This window comes from Corythoichthys intestinalis, chromosome 1 (assembly GCF_030265065.1).
Source record: "Corythoichthys intestinalis isolate RoL2023-P3 chromosome 1, ASM3026506v1, whole genome shotgun sequence".
Taxonomy (NCBI): Eukaryota; Metazoa; Chordata; class Actinopteri; order Syngnathiformes; family Syngnathidae; genus Corythoichthys; species Corythoichthys intestinalis.
The window spans coordinates 64715692-64733233 of NC_080395.1; the positions used below are offsets into that span (position 1 = coordinate 64715692).

Consider the following 17542-nt stretch of genomic DNA (forward strand, 5'->3'; position numbering starts at 1 on the left):
CAGTATTTTAGTCCTTTTTTAGCTTGAAATGTTCCTTTGAATGTGACTTTCTGTAAACCTACTGCCTGTGTGATCACGAGACACTCTAACAGCTGTTGTATGCCCTTAATACAGACAAAATTGTTTTCATTGAGCAGCTGCTGACTAATATTGCTAATGGTGTCTTGTTTGTGGACTTTTTGCAAGAAAATGTTTCGTTCACAGTTGGGTATTCAAAGTAGGCTTACAAGAGCAAGACTGCCCTGCCTGATTCATCACGCAGGTCCGTCTTAACAAACCCAAGTTTTCCAACCAGCTCTGTCTTCTGAGGTCCAAGGCAGGAGCTGCAGACGTGACTAGGAAGCGACTATTTGCTTGAATTCTATGGCAAAATGCATAGCGTTTTTTTTGTAGATAGTTCAATTTCCCAAATTTTGTCTGAAATTAACATATTTTCTTCATTTTGTATCATTTGCAAAGAACGTCCCTAAAAGCCTTTTCGATGGGAAACAATGTTTTTGCTGTTATCCCAACTAACACCTCATTTGTGGCTTAAAGTTTCATCAAACTTATCAGTGATTAGTGTGATGAAAAGAGCCATAGTCCAATCAGCAGCTGTATATTTTTTTCAACGATTCTCTCAAGAAAACTGTCTCAATTGTTACTTCCCGGATGGACCCGTGAAATATTTCTGTGGCGGGTATATGGAATTGTCTGTCTGGCGTGTCAGGTCATAGTCAAAGATTACTTTTGAAGTTTTCAATTTGATATTTTGATAGCAAAAACCTTCCTTCCCATCATTTTTTATTTGTTTAGTCTTTCGTTTTTGCTGAATGTGATCTATTTATGTATATCAAAAGACTTATTCAGAGTCGAATATTTGTGAGGTTTAGACATTAACTGAAACATCCTTGAGCATCTCAACTTTTAAACTCATGTCAAAAATTTCCATTTATTTTAGAGCAAGCAGGCTTTTATACCATACAGGGACAGCAAACTTACTCGGATACTCAAGGACTCATTGGGAGGCAACTGCAGAACTGTCATGATTGCCAACATCAGCCCCTCATCCAAGTCATATGATGACACACACAACACTCTGAAATATGCTAACAGGGCCAAGGAAATCAAATCTTTGGTATGTGTTTATCTGTTATGTCAGTGAATGGGTTATGATGCATGGCTAGTAACTCTCTTGTAAGTCATATATTGTTCTTTTATTTGCCTAATCAGCTGAAGAGTAATGTTCTAAGCCTGGACAGTCACATTGGCCAGTATGCAGTCATTTGTGAGAAACAGCGGCAACAGGTACACAACATTAAATAAGGCTTTTTTTTTTTTTTTCCAACAAACAATATTATTACTGCTCACGAATTAATGTTCTATTTATTCAAGATTGTACAGTTGAAGCAGAAATTAAAACAATATGAGGAGAAAGCAATGTCTTCCTCGACCACAATACATTCACAGAAGCAAGCAGAAGTCAAAAGGTAATTTTTAACTGATCTCTGAAGTTTTATGTTCTGAAAATTTTACATCTTGGACTGAATTAACTGATGCATTCTGGTGTGGCTGGGGTTTTACCTTGTTCACTTTCATTTGAGCCCAAATTTAATGAACACTTCCTTCCAAAGGTTTTGAAATGGTGAGGGTAATTCCTTTATTTTGCTTAAACTGAAATTTTGTGTTTGGAACCCAAAGAATAATGCAAAACAGGGAGGCCCGATTTTTGTGTATGTTTTGGAAGTTTGTAGACCAGGCTGCGCAAATATAGACTTAATAGCTCAGAGAGTGCAAATTGATGATTTTATGGTTCAAAGGTGCGTTTTTACTAGAGCCGTCATGACTGATCTGTTGGAGTCGGAATCTCATACCAGCACATGCCTAGTACCAAACCAAGCGGCCAAACCACAATGTTTTATTGACATTTAGTCAGCAGCAACCTTACACACAAGTCACCACGCGCGGACGTTTCCGCCTTTGGACATCATAACAGTAACTATAGTTCCGTTGGAGAATTATGTACTGTAAATACTACAACTTATTAATACATGGAAACACTTTACATCTACTTATCTACTCTGCTCAACACTATATTAGTGTCTTTTCTAAGCTGCTTGGAACATTGTAACGAAAAAAACAAGCTTGACCCCTGACCATTTAGACATGCTCAAATTCCCTCCCTTCAGTGCTTAGGGAAAACTGTATGAGAGAAGTTTGTTTGTTTTAATGGAAATATAAGCTGGTTGGAGATGTATTCCTACTGACTGCTTTTGACGAGCGTTAACAAGAGGGAGTTTAAACTACACAAAGTAGCAACATAAATCTGGACAGTATCAAATTGTCTCTGGAATTGTCTCTTAAATTTACATCTGACACGCAACTTGAAAGAGCATGTTTTGTCTGTACCTACACGTTTTTCGTGTGAGCAAAGTACTGTAACATGTGGCAGGTGTATGGCGCGGTTAGCTTTTTCAAACGATAGACCAGTTATGCACTCCAGATTTAAGTTTAATCTGTTAGTATATGTTTCAATTATTTGCTCACCTGAAAAAATGTATTTCCTTACAAATAATGTGTAATATTTTTTTCTGATCTTGAAAACTGATCTTGGAAAGTTTAATCTCTTATCTCACTGTTTTAATACTTTTGGGGAAGCAGTCATGCATCAGAATAATTGATCAGATTTTACACCACTGATTTTGGAGTGGCATGGTTCTTTTGCATACACTATCTGTGTTGCATCAATCAGAGGACATGCTATTGTATTTAAATGTCATCTTTTAGGCTTACAATGGCATCTGTCGGGGTATTTGGGCTGGGGGCGGAGGATACAGAAAAGCTGAATGAATCTCACACCCACACTTTTCATTCAGTGGCATCAGAATTCACAACTCGCACAGCGAGAAGCTCCGAATAGAGCATGCATGCTTCTCACACTATTAAAAATTCAGCAGTCTAGCAAGGCCACAACGTCTCCTACGTCACCAGAGTTTCATTGAAGAGTGCAGTCACATTTCAGTGACAGCTTTCTATTTTCATTTACTTGTGCAAATCTTGTTTTCCTAAATAGGGTTAATTGAATTGATAGCTGAATCAATAAGTATTTCGAATGATCATCACTTGTCATTTAAAAGCTCACCTTTCACTTTAGATTTTAAGTTAAATAGGGTCATTGCGCATATTAGAATTATTGATCTTCTTTCTTTTTGGTTGTATAATTTGGTGTGGAGCTTCACTGAAGGTTAAAGGGAGTTTTATCTCTCTTTAGGTTGTCAGAATCTCTGCAGCGAGTCTTCTCCAACCGTGCCCAAATCAGGACAGAACAGCTGGATCTGGAGGGACAACTGAAGGAGAATGAATTGCGCCAGCGCTACAGTGAGGAGGACAACCTGCAGGTCCAATACATCTCTGCCAAAGAAAAGACTGACAAGGTAGCGGATGTGCACACTGCTTTCTAGTTTCTATCAACCCTGCAGAAAAACAGCTGCTGACTCATCATTTTACTTCGCTGTTCTCCTTAGTAGTCTGGGTCTGTAATTTACACCACAACAGGACTGACTCCTGCTCCCGCCTTGCTTGCATTCTCCGCCAACTAGTGCTGAGCCAACACCCAAAGATTTTCACAGTCTCTGACTCAAAGACTGAAAGTCAGAAGGAAGTGTTTGCGTCTTCGGCCTCGTTTACATTGAGACCTAATTTGCCCCAGAAATCCCCTCCACAGATTTGAAAATCATTATGTTCACATGACCAGAGATTAAATTCAAGCGCTGTTCAAACGACATCTCAAATCTGAGTGAATACGAGGTTTAATCATGCCAGTTAGTAGTGCAGTGCAGTTTTACAACCCAACATCCAAAATATATACTGTACTTATATACATACAGTGTATCACAAAAGTGAGTACACCCCTCACATTTCTGCAGATATTTAAGTATATCTTTTCATGGGACAACGCTGACAAAATGACACTTTGACACAATGAAAAGTAGTCTGTGTGCAGCTTATATACCGTAATTTCCCGAATATAACGCACACTTTTTTTCCCCAAAATCAACTTGTAAACTCATGGTGCGCATTATAAACGGGTACATGGATGGAGACAGAAATGTATATGTATTACATATATATATAAACCGATTTTTTTTCATTGACACGGCCACGTTGTGTTGAAGAAACGTATGCGGCGACCCGTTGCCGACCATTACGGTACGTGACGTCACCATTTTGTTTCGGTAATACTTCACACTAATCGGCCGAATGATTTCGTCTGTGTTAAATTCTGCTTTTTTCACTCTTCATAAAGCACAGAATTTAGTTTCTTGAACTCATTTGAGTCGACGTTTATTGCAGCTCCACAATTCGGAGCATAACAAATGTAAGGACACACACTTCCTGTGTCCGTCAACTATATCGGTCCCTCGGGAAACTCAAACCCAAATAATAATAGTTCAGTAGTTTTACCGTATCAATCCATGGAAGAAACATTTATTCATCATGAGGAAACGAGCAAGTTATACAGCAGCCTTTAAAAGAAAAGTCACATCCGTTTTGTTTTCTCCTAGATTCTGGTAAGTTGGAGAAGTTGTCAAATCATATTATTACCGTAAATATTGTCAGTTTACTGTAATGTTTTGAACTACCAATGTGCTATGCTTGTGCTGTGTTTCACCAGTCAGTAAAATGACATCTCTGTATCTGTACACGAGCTCTGTTTTCTTGTATTCTTCTATTTATTGGTGCTAAAATTAGGGTGCGCGTTATAAACGGGTACAATAATTTTCCCCAAATTTTACAAGTAAATTTGGGGTGCGCATTATACACGGGTGCGCCTTATATTCGGGAAATTACGGTAATAGCTAATTTATTTTCCCTTCAAAGTAACTCAAAATGTAGCCATTAATATCTAAACCTCTGGCAACAAAAGTGAGTACACCCTTTAGAAACTACGTACATCCCTATATGTCCAAATTGAGTACTGCTTGCCATTTTCCCTCCAAAATGTCAAGTGACTCGTTACAGGAGTGCTGTCAGCATTGCTGCAGAGATTGAAGAGGTGGGGGGTCAGCCTGTTAGTGCTCAGACCATACGCCGCACTCTACATCTAATTGGTGTGCATGGCTGTCTCCCCAGCAGGAAGCCTCTTCTGAAGACGGTACACAAGAAAACCCGCCCGTCTCATCAGACCATAGGGCATGGTTCCAGTCATCCATGTGCTTTGTTGGCATGTCTTCAACAAGTTGTTTGCGGGCTTTCTTGTGTACCGTCTTCAGAAGAGGCTTCATCCTGGCTCCAGGAATGCGAGGGGCGTACTCACTTTTGTGATACACTGTAAAGCATCCTCCTCAAATCAAAAGACAACGGACATTATTTTTTACCACTACTCACAGGGGAAATGTCAATCAGAGTTGGCAGTGTTTTGTTTAGACTGACGAAAAAGTGGAATTACTATTTCGCATTACACTGGTGTACAAAACACTGTTACACTGGAATGCAAAACATTGAAATATTCAGAAAACATCGACTGGGAGTCATGCCTTTCTAACTGAAAGAATATACATTAAGTACAGTGGTACCTCTACATATGAAGGTAATTTATTCCAGGACCTTGTTTGTAAGTCGAAGTGATCGTATGTCGAGCAGGATTTTCCCATAAGAATACATTATAATTCCCTTAATTCGTTCCACAGCCCAAAAACCTCCACTAAATCCTTAATAAATACTGCTGATAGTATAGACCCTACCCACGTGACGTCACAACTCCTTCCTCCTGACTGGTGCCGCCCAATTGTCCGTCAACACATCATGTTTCCCTGTTACGGCTACGTACATTCCTTCTATTTACGACGTGTTTTTCTGCTCGTTAACATTAATAATCAAAATGGTGAAGGCGTGTGTGGCGGTCTGTTGCAATAACAGAGAAGATAGACGGAGAAGACGGAGAGACTTGAAGGTCTACCGGATTCCGAGAGACCCGGAGAGAAGAGAGCGAGATGGGCTGCTGCAATTCGACGAGAAAACTGGGCTCCAAACGATTACCACAGATTATGTAGTAGTCATTTTATATCTGGTAAGATGCATTTAATACAGTGCCTTGCAAAAGTATTCGGCCCCCTTGAATCTTGCAACCTTTCACCACATTTCAGGCTTCAAACATAAAGATATGAAATTTAATATTTTTGTCAAGAATCAACAACAACTGGGACACAATCGTGAAGTGGAACAACATTTATTGGATAATTTAAACTTTTTTAACAAATAAAAAACTGAAAAGTGGGGCGTGCAATATTATTCGGCCCCTTTACTTTCAGTGCAGCAAACTCACTCCAGAAGTTCAGTGAGGATCTCTGAATGATCCAATGTTGTCCTAAATGACCGATGATGATAAATAGAATCCTCCGGTGTGTAATCAAGTCTCCGTATAAATGCACCTGCTCTGTGATAGTCTCAGGGTTCTGTTTAAAGTGCAGAGAGCATTATGAAAACCAAGGAACACACCATGCAGGTCCGAGATACTGTTGTGGAGAAGTTTAAAGCCGGATTTGGATACAAAAAGATTTCCCAAGCTTTAAACATCTCAAGGAGCACTGTGCAAGCCATCATATTGAAATGGAAGGAGCATCAGACCACTGCAAATCTACCAAGACCCGGCCGTCCTTCCAAACTTTCTTTTCAAACAAGGAGAAAACTGATCAGAGATGCAGCCAAGAGGCCCATGATCACTCTGAATGAACTGCAGACATCTACAGCTGAGGTGGGAGAGTCTGTCCATAGGACAACAATCAGTCGTACACTGCACAAATCTGGCCTTTATGGAAGAGTGGCAAGAAGAAAGCCATTTCTCAAAGATATCCATAAAAAGTCTCGTTTAAAGTTTGCCACAAGCCACCTGAGAGACACACCAAACATGTGGAAGAAGGTGCTCTGGTCAGATGAAACCAAAATTGAACTTTTTGGCCACAATGCAAAACGATATGTTTGGCGTAAAAGCAACACAGCTCATCACCCTGAACACACCATCCCCACTGTCAAACATGGTGGTGGCAGCATCATGGTTTGGGCCTGCTTTTCTTCAGCAGGGACAGGGAAGATGGTTAAAATTGACGGGAAGATGGATGCAGCCAAATACAGGAACATTCTGGAAGAAAACCTGTTGGTATCTGCACAAGACCTGAGACTGGGACGGAGATTTATCTTCCAACAGGACAATGATCCAAAACATAAAGCCAAATCTTCAATGGAATGGTTCAAAAATAAACTTATCCAGGTGTTAGAATGGCCAAGTCAAAGTCCAGACCTGAATCCAATCGAGAATCTGTGGAAAGAGCTGAAGGATGCTGTTCACAAACACTCTCCATCCAACCTCACTGAGCTCGAGCTGTTTTGCGAGGAAGAATGGGCAAGAATGTCAGTCTCTCGATGTGCAAAACTGATAGAAACATACCCCAAGCGACTTGCAGCTGTAATTGGAGCAAAAGGTGGCGCTACAAAGTATTTACGCAAGGGGGCCGAATAATATTGCACGCCCCACTTTTCAGTTTTTTATTTGTTAAAAAAGTTTAAATTATCCAATAAATTTTGTTCCACTTCACGATTGTGTCCCACTTGTTGTTGATTCTTGACAAAAAATTAAAATTTTATATCTTTATGTTTGAAGCCTGAAATGTGGTGAAAGGTTGCAAGATTCAAGGGGGCCGAATACTTTTGCAAGGCACTGTATATATTTAGAGGGTTTTGGGCTGACAACCACAATTAAGATCATTGCTAGGCTAATCGCCGACAACATACACGTATGTATGTAGTGAGAGTGCTATCGCTAAACCATATAAACATTAAAAGCCCTAACTCCATTGACAAACGACATGAAATACATTAGACTTGACAGTGGATGTTAGCAATAACAAAAGATTTTGAATTGAAAATTTCGTAACTCACCTTTCCAAGCACAAGATAGATTCCTGCCGAATTTTCGTGGACGAGGACCTGTTTCACCCAACCAGCAGCGAAGTATTTATAAGCCTCCGAGCTCTTAAAGTTTTTCAAACTTTCGTGAGAATAGGCTGATTTTGTGTGGACAAGATAGTTGTACATATCAGGCTAGCTAGCAGATGTCAGGCAAATACGGCGGAGACAGCGGGTCGAAAAACATCACTTTAGGCATCAAATATGGATCTGGCGAATGGATAAACTGAAGCTTTTCCACATAACGCCTTTTATGCAACGCATAAAGTGAGTTTACGGCATCCGAAAGCACCGGGTCTTCCATGAAATGCATTATAAATTGCTCGATCAATTGAGACCATTGATAATACAGACACAAAATGACGGACAAGTGGGCGGAACCATACAGCGAGCACGTGATTTTGTGATGTCGGTGGGTAGGGTCTATTACAAATGACAATTACACATAGCAAAACAAATAAATTATAAATAAAAATCGGAATAATAATAATATAAATTAATAATTCCTGTAATAATGTAACGAATCGGGATCTAATGTAGCGGACGTTTTTTTCTGTACGCACTGATGTGACAGAGAGATGGCGGTGTGGGCGAGAGTTAGGGGACAGTAGGTGTTTTGTGTTGGATAAGTTCTGAAATAAATGATAAAGACCTGATGAAGCTGGTGATTTCTTGGGCGATGTTACCGCAATAATAATTGTCAACTTAACTTGGAAAGACTGGCTGACGGAGGAGGACCGTGGAGACGTATTGTTGAGCCAGGTCACGGATGCGCACCCCACGCTCATATTTTTCTATAATTTGCGTTTTCATTTCAATGGTAAGCGTCACCTTTTTCCTTGTTTTACCACCCGTACCAACATTTTGAAACCTGTGTTGATTTCTCTCACAACAAAATCAGCTGTGCGTCCGTTTGCGGTGCTGTCATGTCGTATTTCGAGCATGTCGTCGGATGTAGAAACAAATGGCGAGTCAAATTTTACGTCGGATGTCGAAAAGATCGTGTGTCGAAGCGATCGTATGTAGAGGTACCACTGTACTTATAAACTCCAGTTGTTTATTCTTACAATCCTACCCTTGCCTTAACGTGACAAGTGTGTTGTGTGAAATGCACCAGGATAAGTAAGGATTTTCTAGGGTAAGGGTGAAGTTCTTCTTTAAAGGGGAAAAAAAACTGATACACTGGTCCACACACATACTGCTCATATGACAAATCAATGGACAGATGGAAGCAAGCGTGTGTGACAGTGTGTTTTGGGATTATTGTAGGTGTCATTTCCATTGTCCGCTTTCCAATAGGCTACCTGCAAACATGAGCGAAAGATTGCAATGCTACGCACTGAGCAGCAGCACATTCGTAAACGGCTGAAAGAAGCAGAAATTCGCTTTCAAGAAAATGATGGCTTCCTTCATCGTGCTGAGAATGAGATGAAATTGTTGAAGTCAAATGATCAAGTATATCAGGTTAGTACAACCATAATGTATCCATTCAAGTGGAATCCTGATTTTCCGATGATATACAACTTCTGATTTGTCTCTTAATTTTTGCTAATTTTTGTCAAATTTCCGTTGAGCAATTTTACTGGTCTGGTCAGTAAAAGAATGATGCGCAAATGACTAATTCTGTAAATTAATGATAGGAATGGTTATTGTTAACTTTTTATCTACAGTAAAATACTACTAGTATTATTACTGCTTATTGAGTTGGTACCTTACTGGTATTCTTAGAAATACTTTTTTTAATCACTCAGACAAGTAGTAGAATTAAGATTGATCCGTTTATTTTATTTTATTTTTAAATAACAAATACAGGGAGTCGTCAATTTATGTACAAATCCTGTTCCTACGCTGGCGACGTAACCCAAATTTCCTTGTAAGTTGGATTTCAATATTCGAAACTTACATGAAAATACTTAGTATAAATAAATAAGATGCTCTACTTACCATTATTGCTGAGAGGTGGATGGAGAGTTAGGGTTTGCACTGGTTCATTTCCAACCGAAAGCTTAGAACACGACTACTGTAGGCCGTGGCTGACACAAAGTTACAAAACAAGAGCAAAATAGACTGTCCAACTTCTCCACCCTTCCCTCTCTCACTCCAGTCACAGGCTATTTACAGACAGCCAAGAAAACTCTGCACTCAACACATCAGCAAAATAAGAGGCGACAGTATTCTGATGCTGATCTGAATTTCCCGTTTTTTTTTTTCCTGCGGTGTCTGATGAGGAACTAGACGGGGAGGCGGTAGACTTGTTGGTGATGTGGTGTACGTTTTTTTTGGGTCTGCATTTTTGTTGTGCGGCCATTGTACGGCTTCTTAACGCATCACACTTTGCAAATGGCGGACGTTTCGTCGATCTTGCAGTCTTTGCGAATCTGTCATGTTTCCAAACATACGATTTAAACGTTGTGTAAATATAAAAGCTTCTTCGTTGCTGCTCGCGTGAACGTCCATGCTGTTTTACCAGTAGTTTATTGTATGTACCTCACCGCCTCCGTCCGTATTCAATACAACGCAAAATATCCGCATGGTGCATTCAATGCGCCTGGGGAACAGCAGATGGGTGAAGTTTAACATGAATAAAATGACACATCGGATTATACCGATACCCACCATCGCATTAAGATGTATCTAGATTTCACATATCAATTGCATCATACCCAGTGAATGAGCCGATGCGCTCAAATCGTGCACACGCACATCAATTAACACTGTTTATTGTCCGCATTCGTATTGTGTACCTGCATTAAAAAATGAATGAAGTGGCGGGGGTGGCACTTGTATTTTTGGGTCTTGGAATCAATGTCGTGGGCACGTTGGGGTTCCAGCCTATAGATTAATGTAGAGAAAGCGTACCGTCTAAATACCTTAAATATGTGCCTCACAAACGGCGAAAGGAAAACATGGCAGCTGTCAGGCCAGTGTGTTTTTTTTTTTTTTTTTTTTTTTTTTTTTTTTTTTTTTTTTTTTTTTTTTTTTTCCCCCAAATAGGAGCAGGTGGACACTATGGGTGATGTCACCATCTCAATGGCCAATTCTCTTTACAGTGTATGATTATCACCACCGTTTTTTCCCACCATATTTTTATTGATTGTACACACTTTGATATCATTAACCAGACTTTGATTGATTCACTTTGTCTGCTGTCATGGTCAGTTTCTGTGTGGTCATTGGTTGTGTGCTTCACACCAGAGATATGCTCATCTGGTACTTGTTTATATCATCCAACAACAACAAAATCCTTTGCGTTAACTACGTAGTTATGGAAAAAAAGTAATATGGATATTGAAATTACAATACAAACACTGTAGGGTCATATGGCATGATAGACAATGATAGATTGTGGCACGATCAGATGATTAAACAGGGTAAAAAAAACAGTCATGCTTCCTGAGGACAGCTGCTGTGCGGCGAGATGGCTCTCCTCCAATACTAGGAATGCTTACGTGAATACAGTATTGTATAATGTTGCTGTAAATCAGGAACGAAATCAGAGTTGTAAAATAATGTTCATAACATGCTATACAGTCATGTGAAAAATATTAGGACACCCTGTGGAAGCCTGTATGTTTTCTAACATATTTGGTCATATGGATATTTAATATCAATTTTAACAATCTTTAGAGATTCAAGTAATAGAACTAAACAGTTAAAACTAAAAAAACATTTTTTTAAATAATATTCTGTAAAATGTAATTTTAAATAAATGCAACTTCTATTGAGGAATAAATTAGGACTACGCCACATTCAACCCCACTTAAAATGGCCAAAATCACACGCAGGGGTATCACATCAGGTGCACATGATTATAACATCATTACCCAGTGTTTTGAAGGAGGCTTGCCTTATTTAAACCTCACATTTAGTTTGATGTGCCGCTGACTGTTTAAATGAGACAAAACACCTTGGTGAGATCAAAGGAGCTGTCTGAGGACCTCAGAAAGAAAATTGTTGACACTCATGAGTCTGGTAAGAGATTTCAAAAGAATATAAAACCAGCCATTCCACTGTCCGGAGTAGTCTACAAGTGTAGGACATTCAAAACAACTGCCAACATACCCAGGTCTGGCCTTCCAAGCAAGTTACTTACTCTGCCGAGAGTAGACCGCGGGAGGCCGAAAGAAGTCTCCAAAAATCCTAAAATGTCATCACAGGACCTACAGCAGGCTCTTGCTACTGTTGATGTGAATGTGCATGCCTCTACAATCAGAAAGAGACTCCACAAGTTTAACCTTCATTGGAGGTGTGCAAGGAGGAAACCTTTGCTCTCCAAGAAGAACATGAAGGCCCAACTGAAGTTTGCCAGAGTGAATATAGACAAAGACCAGGACTCCTGCAATAATGTTCTTAGGTGGTCGGGTGTCCTAACTTTTTCCTCAGTCAGAATATGCATATTTGTTGATCTATTTGGTTTAATGAGTAAAACAATGTTATTTTTTTGTTGTTTAAAAGAAATAAAAACCAGATCAGACATTGATATGGGAACATTTCTTAGTAAAGAACTGAATATTTCATGAGGTGTCCTAATATTTTCACATGACTGTATATATTATCCTAAATGAGTTAAAATATATGTATTTATATACTGTATATTCCTCCATTACTGATTGGGGTCTGTGTTAGGTACAGACAAAACGAGTGGTAACCAGAAGCAATATTACCAGATGAGCCTCTTTTATTTTCTTCCTTTGCAGCTTTTTTTATAAGCATGCTACATGCCCTCTGAACAAGGATAAGGGCCCAAGCACACCAGATGCATGATCGTTGCGGTTCCGGTCCAATTCAGTGTTGACTGCGTGCCACGCAGTACGTCAAAAACAGGCAAATCATACCGGCTGCGGTCTGCCAACTCCGTCCCTTCGTGAGCTCTCGCCTGATCGCGAGCGATAACGTGCCATTTAAAACAACGACAAACACACAGAGTCTGTACCAGAGAGAGAGCGCATTTTTTTCCCTTGCGTGTTGATATTGTAACGTTTGCTAAGCGGAAGTTTGGCCGTGAAAAAAACACACGAGCTTCAACGCCTTTTCCTCTTTTTCTTTATTAAATTCCCGCCACCTCACCAATGCAAAAACTATATACACTGACTCTATCTAGTCCACCAATCGAATGACCGCCCCGGCGACGCTACAATATTTTAGTTGTGTCTGTCTCTTAATTCCAGATTGACTGCATCATGTTGAGATCAGGGCTCCGTGTGTGGGGGGAAGGGGGGCTATTATGCCGCATGGATGTGTCGGTGGGTTTATATCTTTGTGCACATTTAAAATTTATGGCACATAACATCTCATAGAGCTGTTATAAACAACTGTTAAATAATCTGTAATATTTATAAAATGGATAGCGAATTCTATACTACACGAACTAAAAAACAGCGTACTTGGAATTCGTGTCTCAACACTGCAGATTCCTGTGCCCAGCGCAAACTGTTGTTTTTTCTATGAAGAGTCAAGTGAAAGAAAGAGAAACGTCTTGAATAGACCACCAGGTCGAAACTTGTGGGTGTCTCTTTTTTTCTCTTTCGTACTTTTCCCCCTCGACTCTGTATACAAACCGACATTGTGTGTGCGTCGGGCACGAGAATTTCTGCAGTGGAACCACTTCCAGATACGCTGCTTTTTTTTTTTCGCTCTAAGTTGTCAGCACGTCGTGTGTTTGATATTATTGCCAGAAAAACACACATAATAGGACACTTTGCAGCTTCGCTTTTAATGCTATCCTTATAATAACGATCTGCTGCATCGTATATCACTTTGGGACTTTCCACCTCCATGATTAAGCGCTCATCATCCATCTTCACTCATGTTTAAACCGTGATTAGGCACCTGGGCTTTTGATGTCAGGCCCAGCTCTGCCCATTTTGTCGGATGCGTGTCCGGCAAAAATAGAAAATAGCCTAGACCATCCGGCGGGCATGTGGCACGCCGGAGGTGGTTCGCAGTCAATCCGGAGCACTGACGCGGCCGGTATACGTTGAACAATAGGATATAATGGGAACGGATTGGCCCCGGTGCTATTTTTTACCGGAGTCGGACCGGAACCGCAACGATCATCCATCTGGTGTACTTGGGCCCTAAGACTTCAGTGAGGATTTATGTGCATTGATTCTTGGGCAACCTTTGTCAATACATCAGCAATACAGCATATGATCACCATAAGAGCTTTTGCCTTTTACAAGAGGCCAGCAGTATCAAAATGTAAACGTTCATTGTATTCAAGTTATCCCTCAAAATAAAATGAATTTTTTTGTCTGTTTACATGTTTTTTTTTTTTGTTTTTTTTTTAATTAAGTCCCGATTCAAGAACCATTTAAGTACTAGAACTGTCTAAAAGTACTGAATAGGAACTGGTATCTGACAATAATACCAAATCTTAGGTAATAGGGTGCATTTGATTTCTTAATTGGAACCGATAAACGAGCATGATAAAGAGGCAAACTCATCAATCTACGATGGATCCTTCAAAACTCAATGCTTGTCTTTTTTGCTTATTTTAGAAGGAAGGCCGTATCAGAACTAGCATCGTGACCGTCTTTGTTTTCTTCCCATCTGTTCTTCCAGTAATTATAACCGTGCTCATTTTATTTCTCCAAGTCACTCATGGATCACTGAAGAGAATAAATCAATACACTTTGCTGGTCCCTCACACGGCAGCCAGTTACCTAAAACCATGTTTTTTTTTTTCTTCATTATCCTTTCTTCCAAGAACTGACCTAGAACTATGACGCACTCTCCGGTCAAATGTTCTTGCTGCTGTTGTTTCGTAGTTGTCTTGCGTCAAGAGTCCCCAACCTCCCCCCTCCACACAGCACCTCCACCGCCTCCTATCCACAGCATACTGACTCTCCAAAGCATATCTGCATATTTTCTCAAATAGAATCTCAAACCAGATTTACACAATCCAGCATGTCTGAGTTTTGATAGTTTGTTAAAATTAACCTATTTTTACTCTCTTCCCTAAGATATTAGAAAAAGACTTGCACTGTCACCGGCTGGAGCTTCAGGTAAATGATCTTCAACAACATATCAAGCAGATAGTCAAAATGACTACACTTCAAGATCAAGAACACAAACGTATGCAAAAGTAGGTTATTTCTATTTGTCTCTAGTCCATAGCTATGGATTAACACCAACACAAATCTAATTGAAAAAATTTGGATTGAATTGTAGAATGCTGAATGTGTTGCTGCCAGCATATAGTCGATCTTACACTGCAGGGTATGACGCTGGGCTAGCTACATCTCAAGATGAGTTGAAACACCATGAACTTGAGCAGCTTGTGCTAAGAGAGCGTGGTGTGACCTGGGCAGACCAGGCAGGAGCAGACCAAGATGTAAAAGATTCATCTGCCAAGAAAACCGCACAAGAGACAAAGGCATTAGGAAACCTCAATTTCTCCGGCGAATTGGCACCTTTCTTGTCTTTCTCACAACTCCTCTACCACCAGAGTAGCCCTTGTAGTAAGTACCCATGCTTCTTGTTTACCCTTCATGTTTTTATTGATGCATTTAGTCCACATCCAATATGTGGTATACATACATACAGTGCTGAATACACATTTTGCAACTGTCAATGATACCCATGATGATGATAATAAATAAAAATACAGTGGTACCTCTACTTACGAACGTCTACGAATGACATTTTCAAGTTACGTCACGCCTTAACGGTAAAATAAGGCATCTTGTTACGAAAGAAATTTCAGGATAAGAGAGGCAAAAATACAGGAGAACACAGTTAATCAGTGGTACGCAATCTTTTTTGCACAACGGACCAGTGTAACGGGGGACTTTTTTTCACGGACCGGTAAAGTGTGGCAGAAAATGACAGTAAATCTAAAATAACACGTCGAGGCTAAAAACTAATATTAAGTGCAGAGAAAATGTCAATCGCCATATATTGAATCAACGTTTTTTTCACAGTGGCCTCTCCCAACACTTGTCGGAAATATCCGTGGTCGAAAGCATAATGAGTTCTTCTCCAATTGTGAAAGGTTTCTTCGCTTTAGCAATACGGTCCGTCATGAGGTATTATGCTCTCAGTGCATTCGCTTTTGTTGCCTCGTTTGCTAGCTTTTAGCCACAGATTATGCAGAATGGACTTGGTCTTAGGCTCCTCTTCTGGCTGAGCAGGTGGCCTTTTCCCTGTAAAAAAGCTTTCCAAAGACGTCCCGCCCACAGCACACAGCCATCAGCAGCTAAAGTTACTGTTTACATTGGCTGGCGCTGGGCTGTTATAGGTGTGCAAACATCCTAGTAATTTCGGCCAAGCACTAGATGGCGACCTATACAAATCTTTACTAGGATTAGTCTATAGAGTAGACATGGATATTGATGTGTCAAGAGCCACAGGCCAGATTGCAGTCGTTAATAAATGATTTATTTCTCTGAGGCCCGATAGCAAATGTGCCACTTACCGGCCTACTGGTTGGGGGCTACTGCTGTAAATGATCCATATGTACTTCCTGCTTTCTCCTTTTAAATGTTGTGCCATAAGATCCCACTGCCCTGTTGGTCATAATTTCCCATCATGCTTCAGTAACACTATTTTGCTGTCCTATTGGCCTATTGTTGATGACGTTTTAATTTGGGTGTCCAGCAGAGGTTGCGCTAGACATTTTCGTTGTCTGTCATTTTGACTGACAGGGTCATAAAAATCCGGTCATAGTCTATTTTTACCCGTCACTTAAATTTTTAAAATGATAATGATGACATATTCAATAGTATTTAGTTTTCATTCATTTTTAATTAATATTGTAACGCTTGCTTGGCGGCGAAAAATTAGACACGGAAGTCGTGGTATTTTTCTCCCTTTTTACTCTGCTTACCGCCAACAACTCCGCCCCCAAAGAAAAGGAGGCAACGATATAGACCCCAATCACCAACGTCACACAATGATCTTAATTGTGGTTGTCAGCCCAAAATCTTCTAAATATATATTAAATGCATCTTACCAGATATAAAAAGACTACTACATAGTCTGTGGTGATCGTTTGGTGCCCAGATTTCTTGTCGAATTACAGCAGTCCATCTCGCTCTCATCTTCGCGTCTCTCAGAATAAGGTAGAACTTCAAGTCTCTCCGTCTATCTTCTCTGTTACAGCAACCAACCGCCACACACGCCTTCACCATTTTGATTATTAATATTAACGAGCAGAAAAACACGCCGTAATAGGAGGCATGTACGTAGCGGTACTGTATAAACATGGCGGGCTGACACACAATATGGTGGCTCCGGTCAGGGGGGCGGAGTTGTGACGTCATGTGATTGGGGTCTATACACAGGCGGCAATCTTGTCCATCAATTGGATGACGCGCTGGCACACCGGGTGCACCAATAAGAACCTCGCGTTGATGTGTCAATCACGGTGCCGCCGCCAGACCCCGGTTACGCTACAATATTCTGACAGAATAGCCAACGACGTCATGCATTAAGAGAGACAATAGCTAATTAATATGCTAACTCACCACCCTGTGGTCTGGGGTGTGAATTGCAACCTGTCAAAATGACTGACGGACTTCAGTTTTTTCCGTCACCGTTTTAAAAAACCGGTCAACGACGGAAAATTTCCGGTTAACGCGACCCCTGGTGTCCAGTA

General features: G+C 40.3%; 1 protein-coding gene across 1 annotated transcript in view; it reads left to right on the forward strand.

The window, feature by feature from the left end:
* kif18a (kinesin family member 18A) overlaps positions 1-17542 on the forward strand; it is a 69150-nt gene that overhangs the window by 18915 nt on the left and 32693 nt on the right. The window contains exons 7-13 of the mRNA XM_057851097.1: positions 941-1117; positions 1213-1287; positions 1375-1469; positions 3251-3413; positions 9241-9405; positions 14907-15028; positions 15115-15404. Coding sequence (XP_057707080.1) covers positions 941-1117; positions 1213-1287; positions 1375-1469; positions 3251-3413; positions 9241-9405; positions 14907-15028; positions 15115-15404 — 1087 coding nt within the window. The remainder of the gene's footprint in view (positions 1-940; positions 1118-1212; positions 1288-1374; positions 1470-3250; positions 3414-9240; positions 9406-14906; positions 15029-15114; positions 15405-17542) is intronic.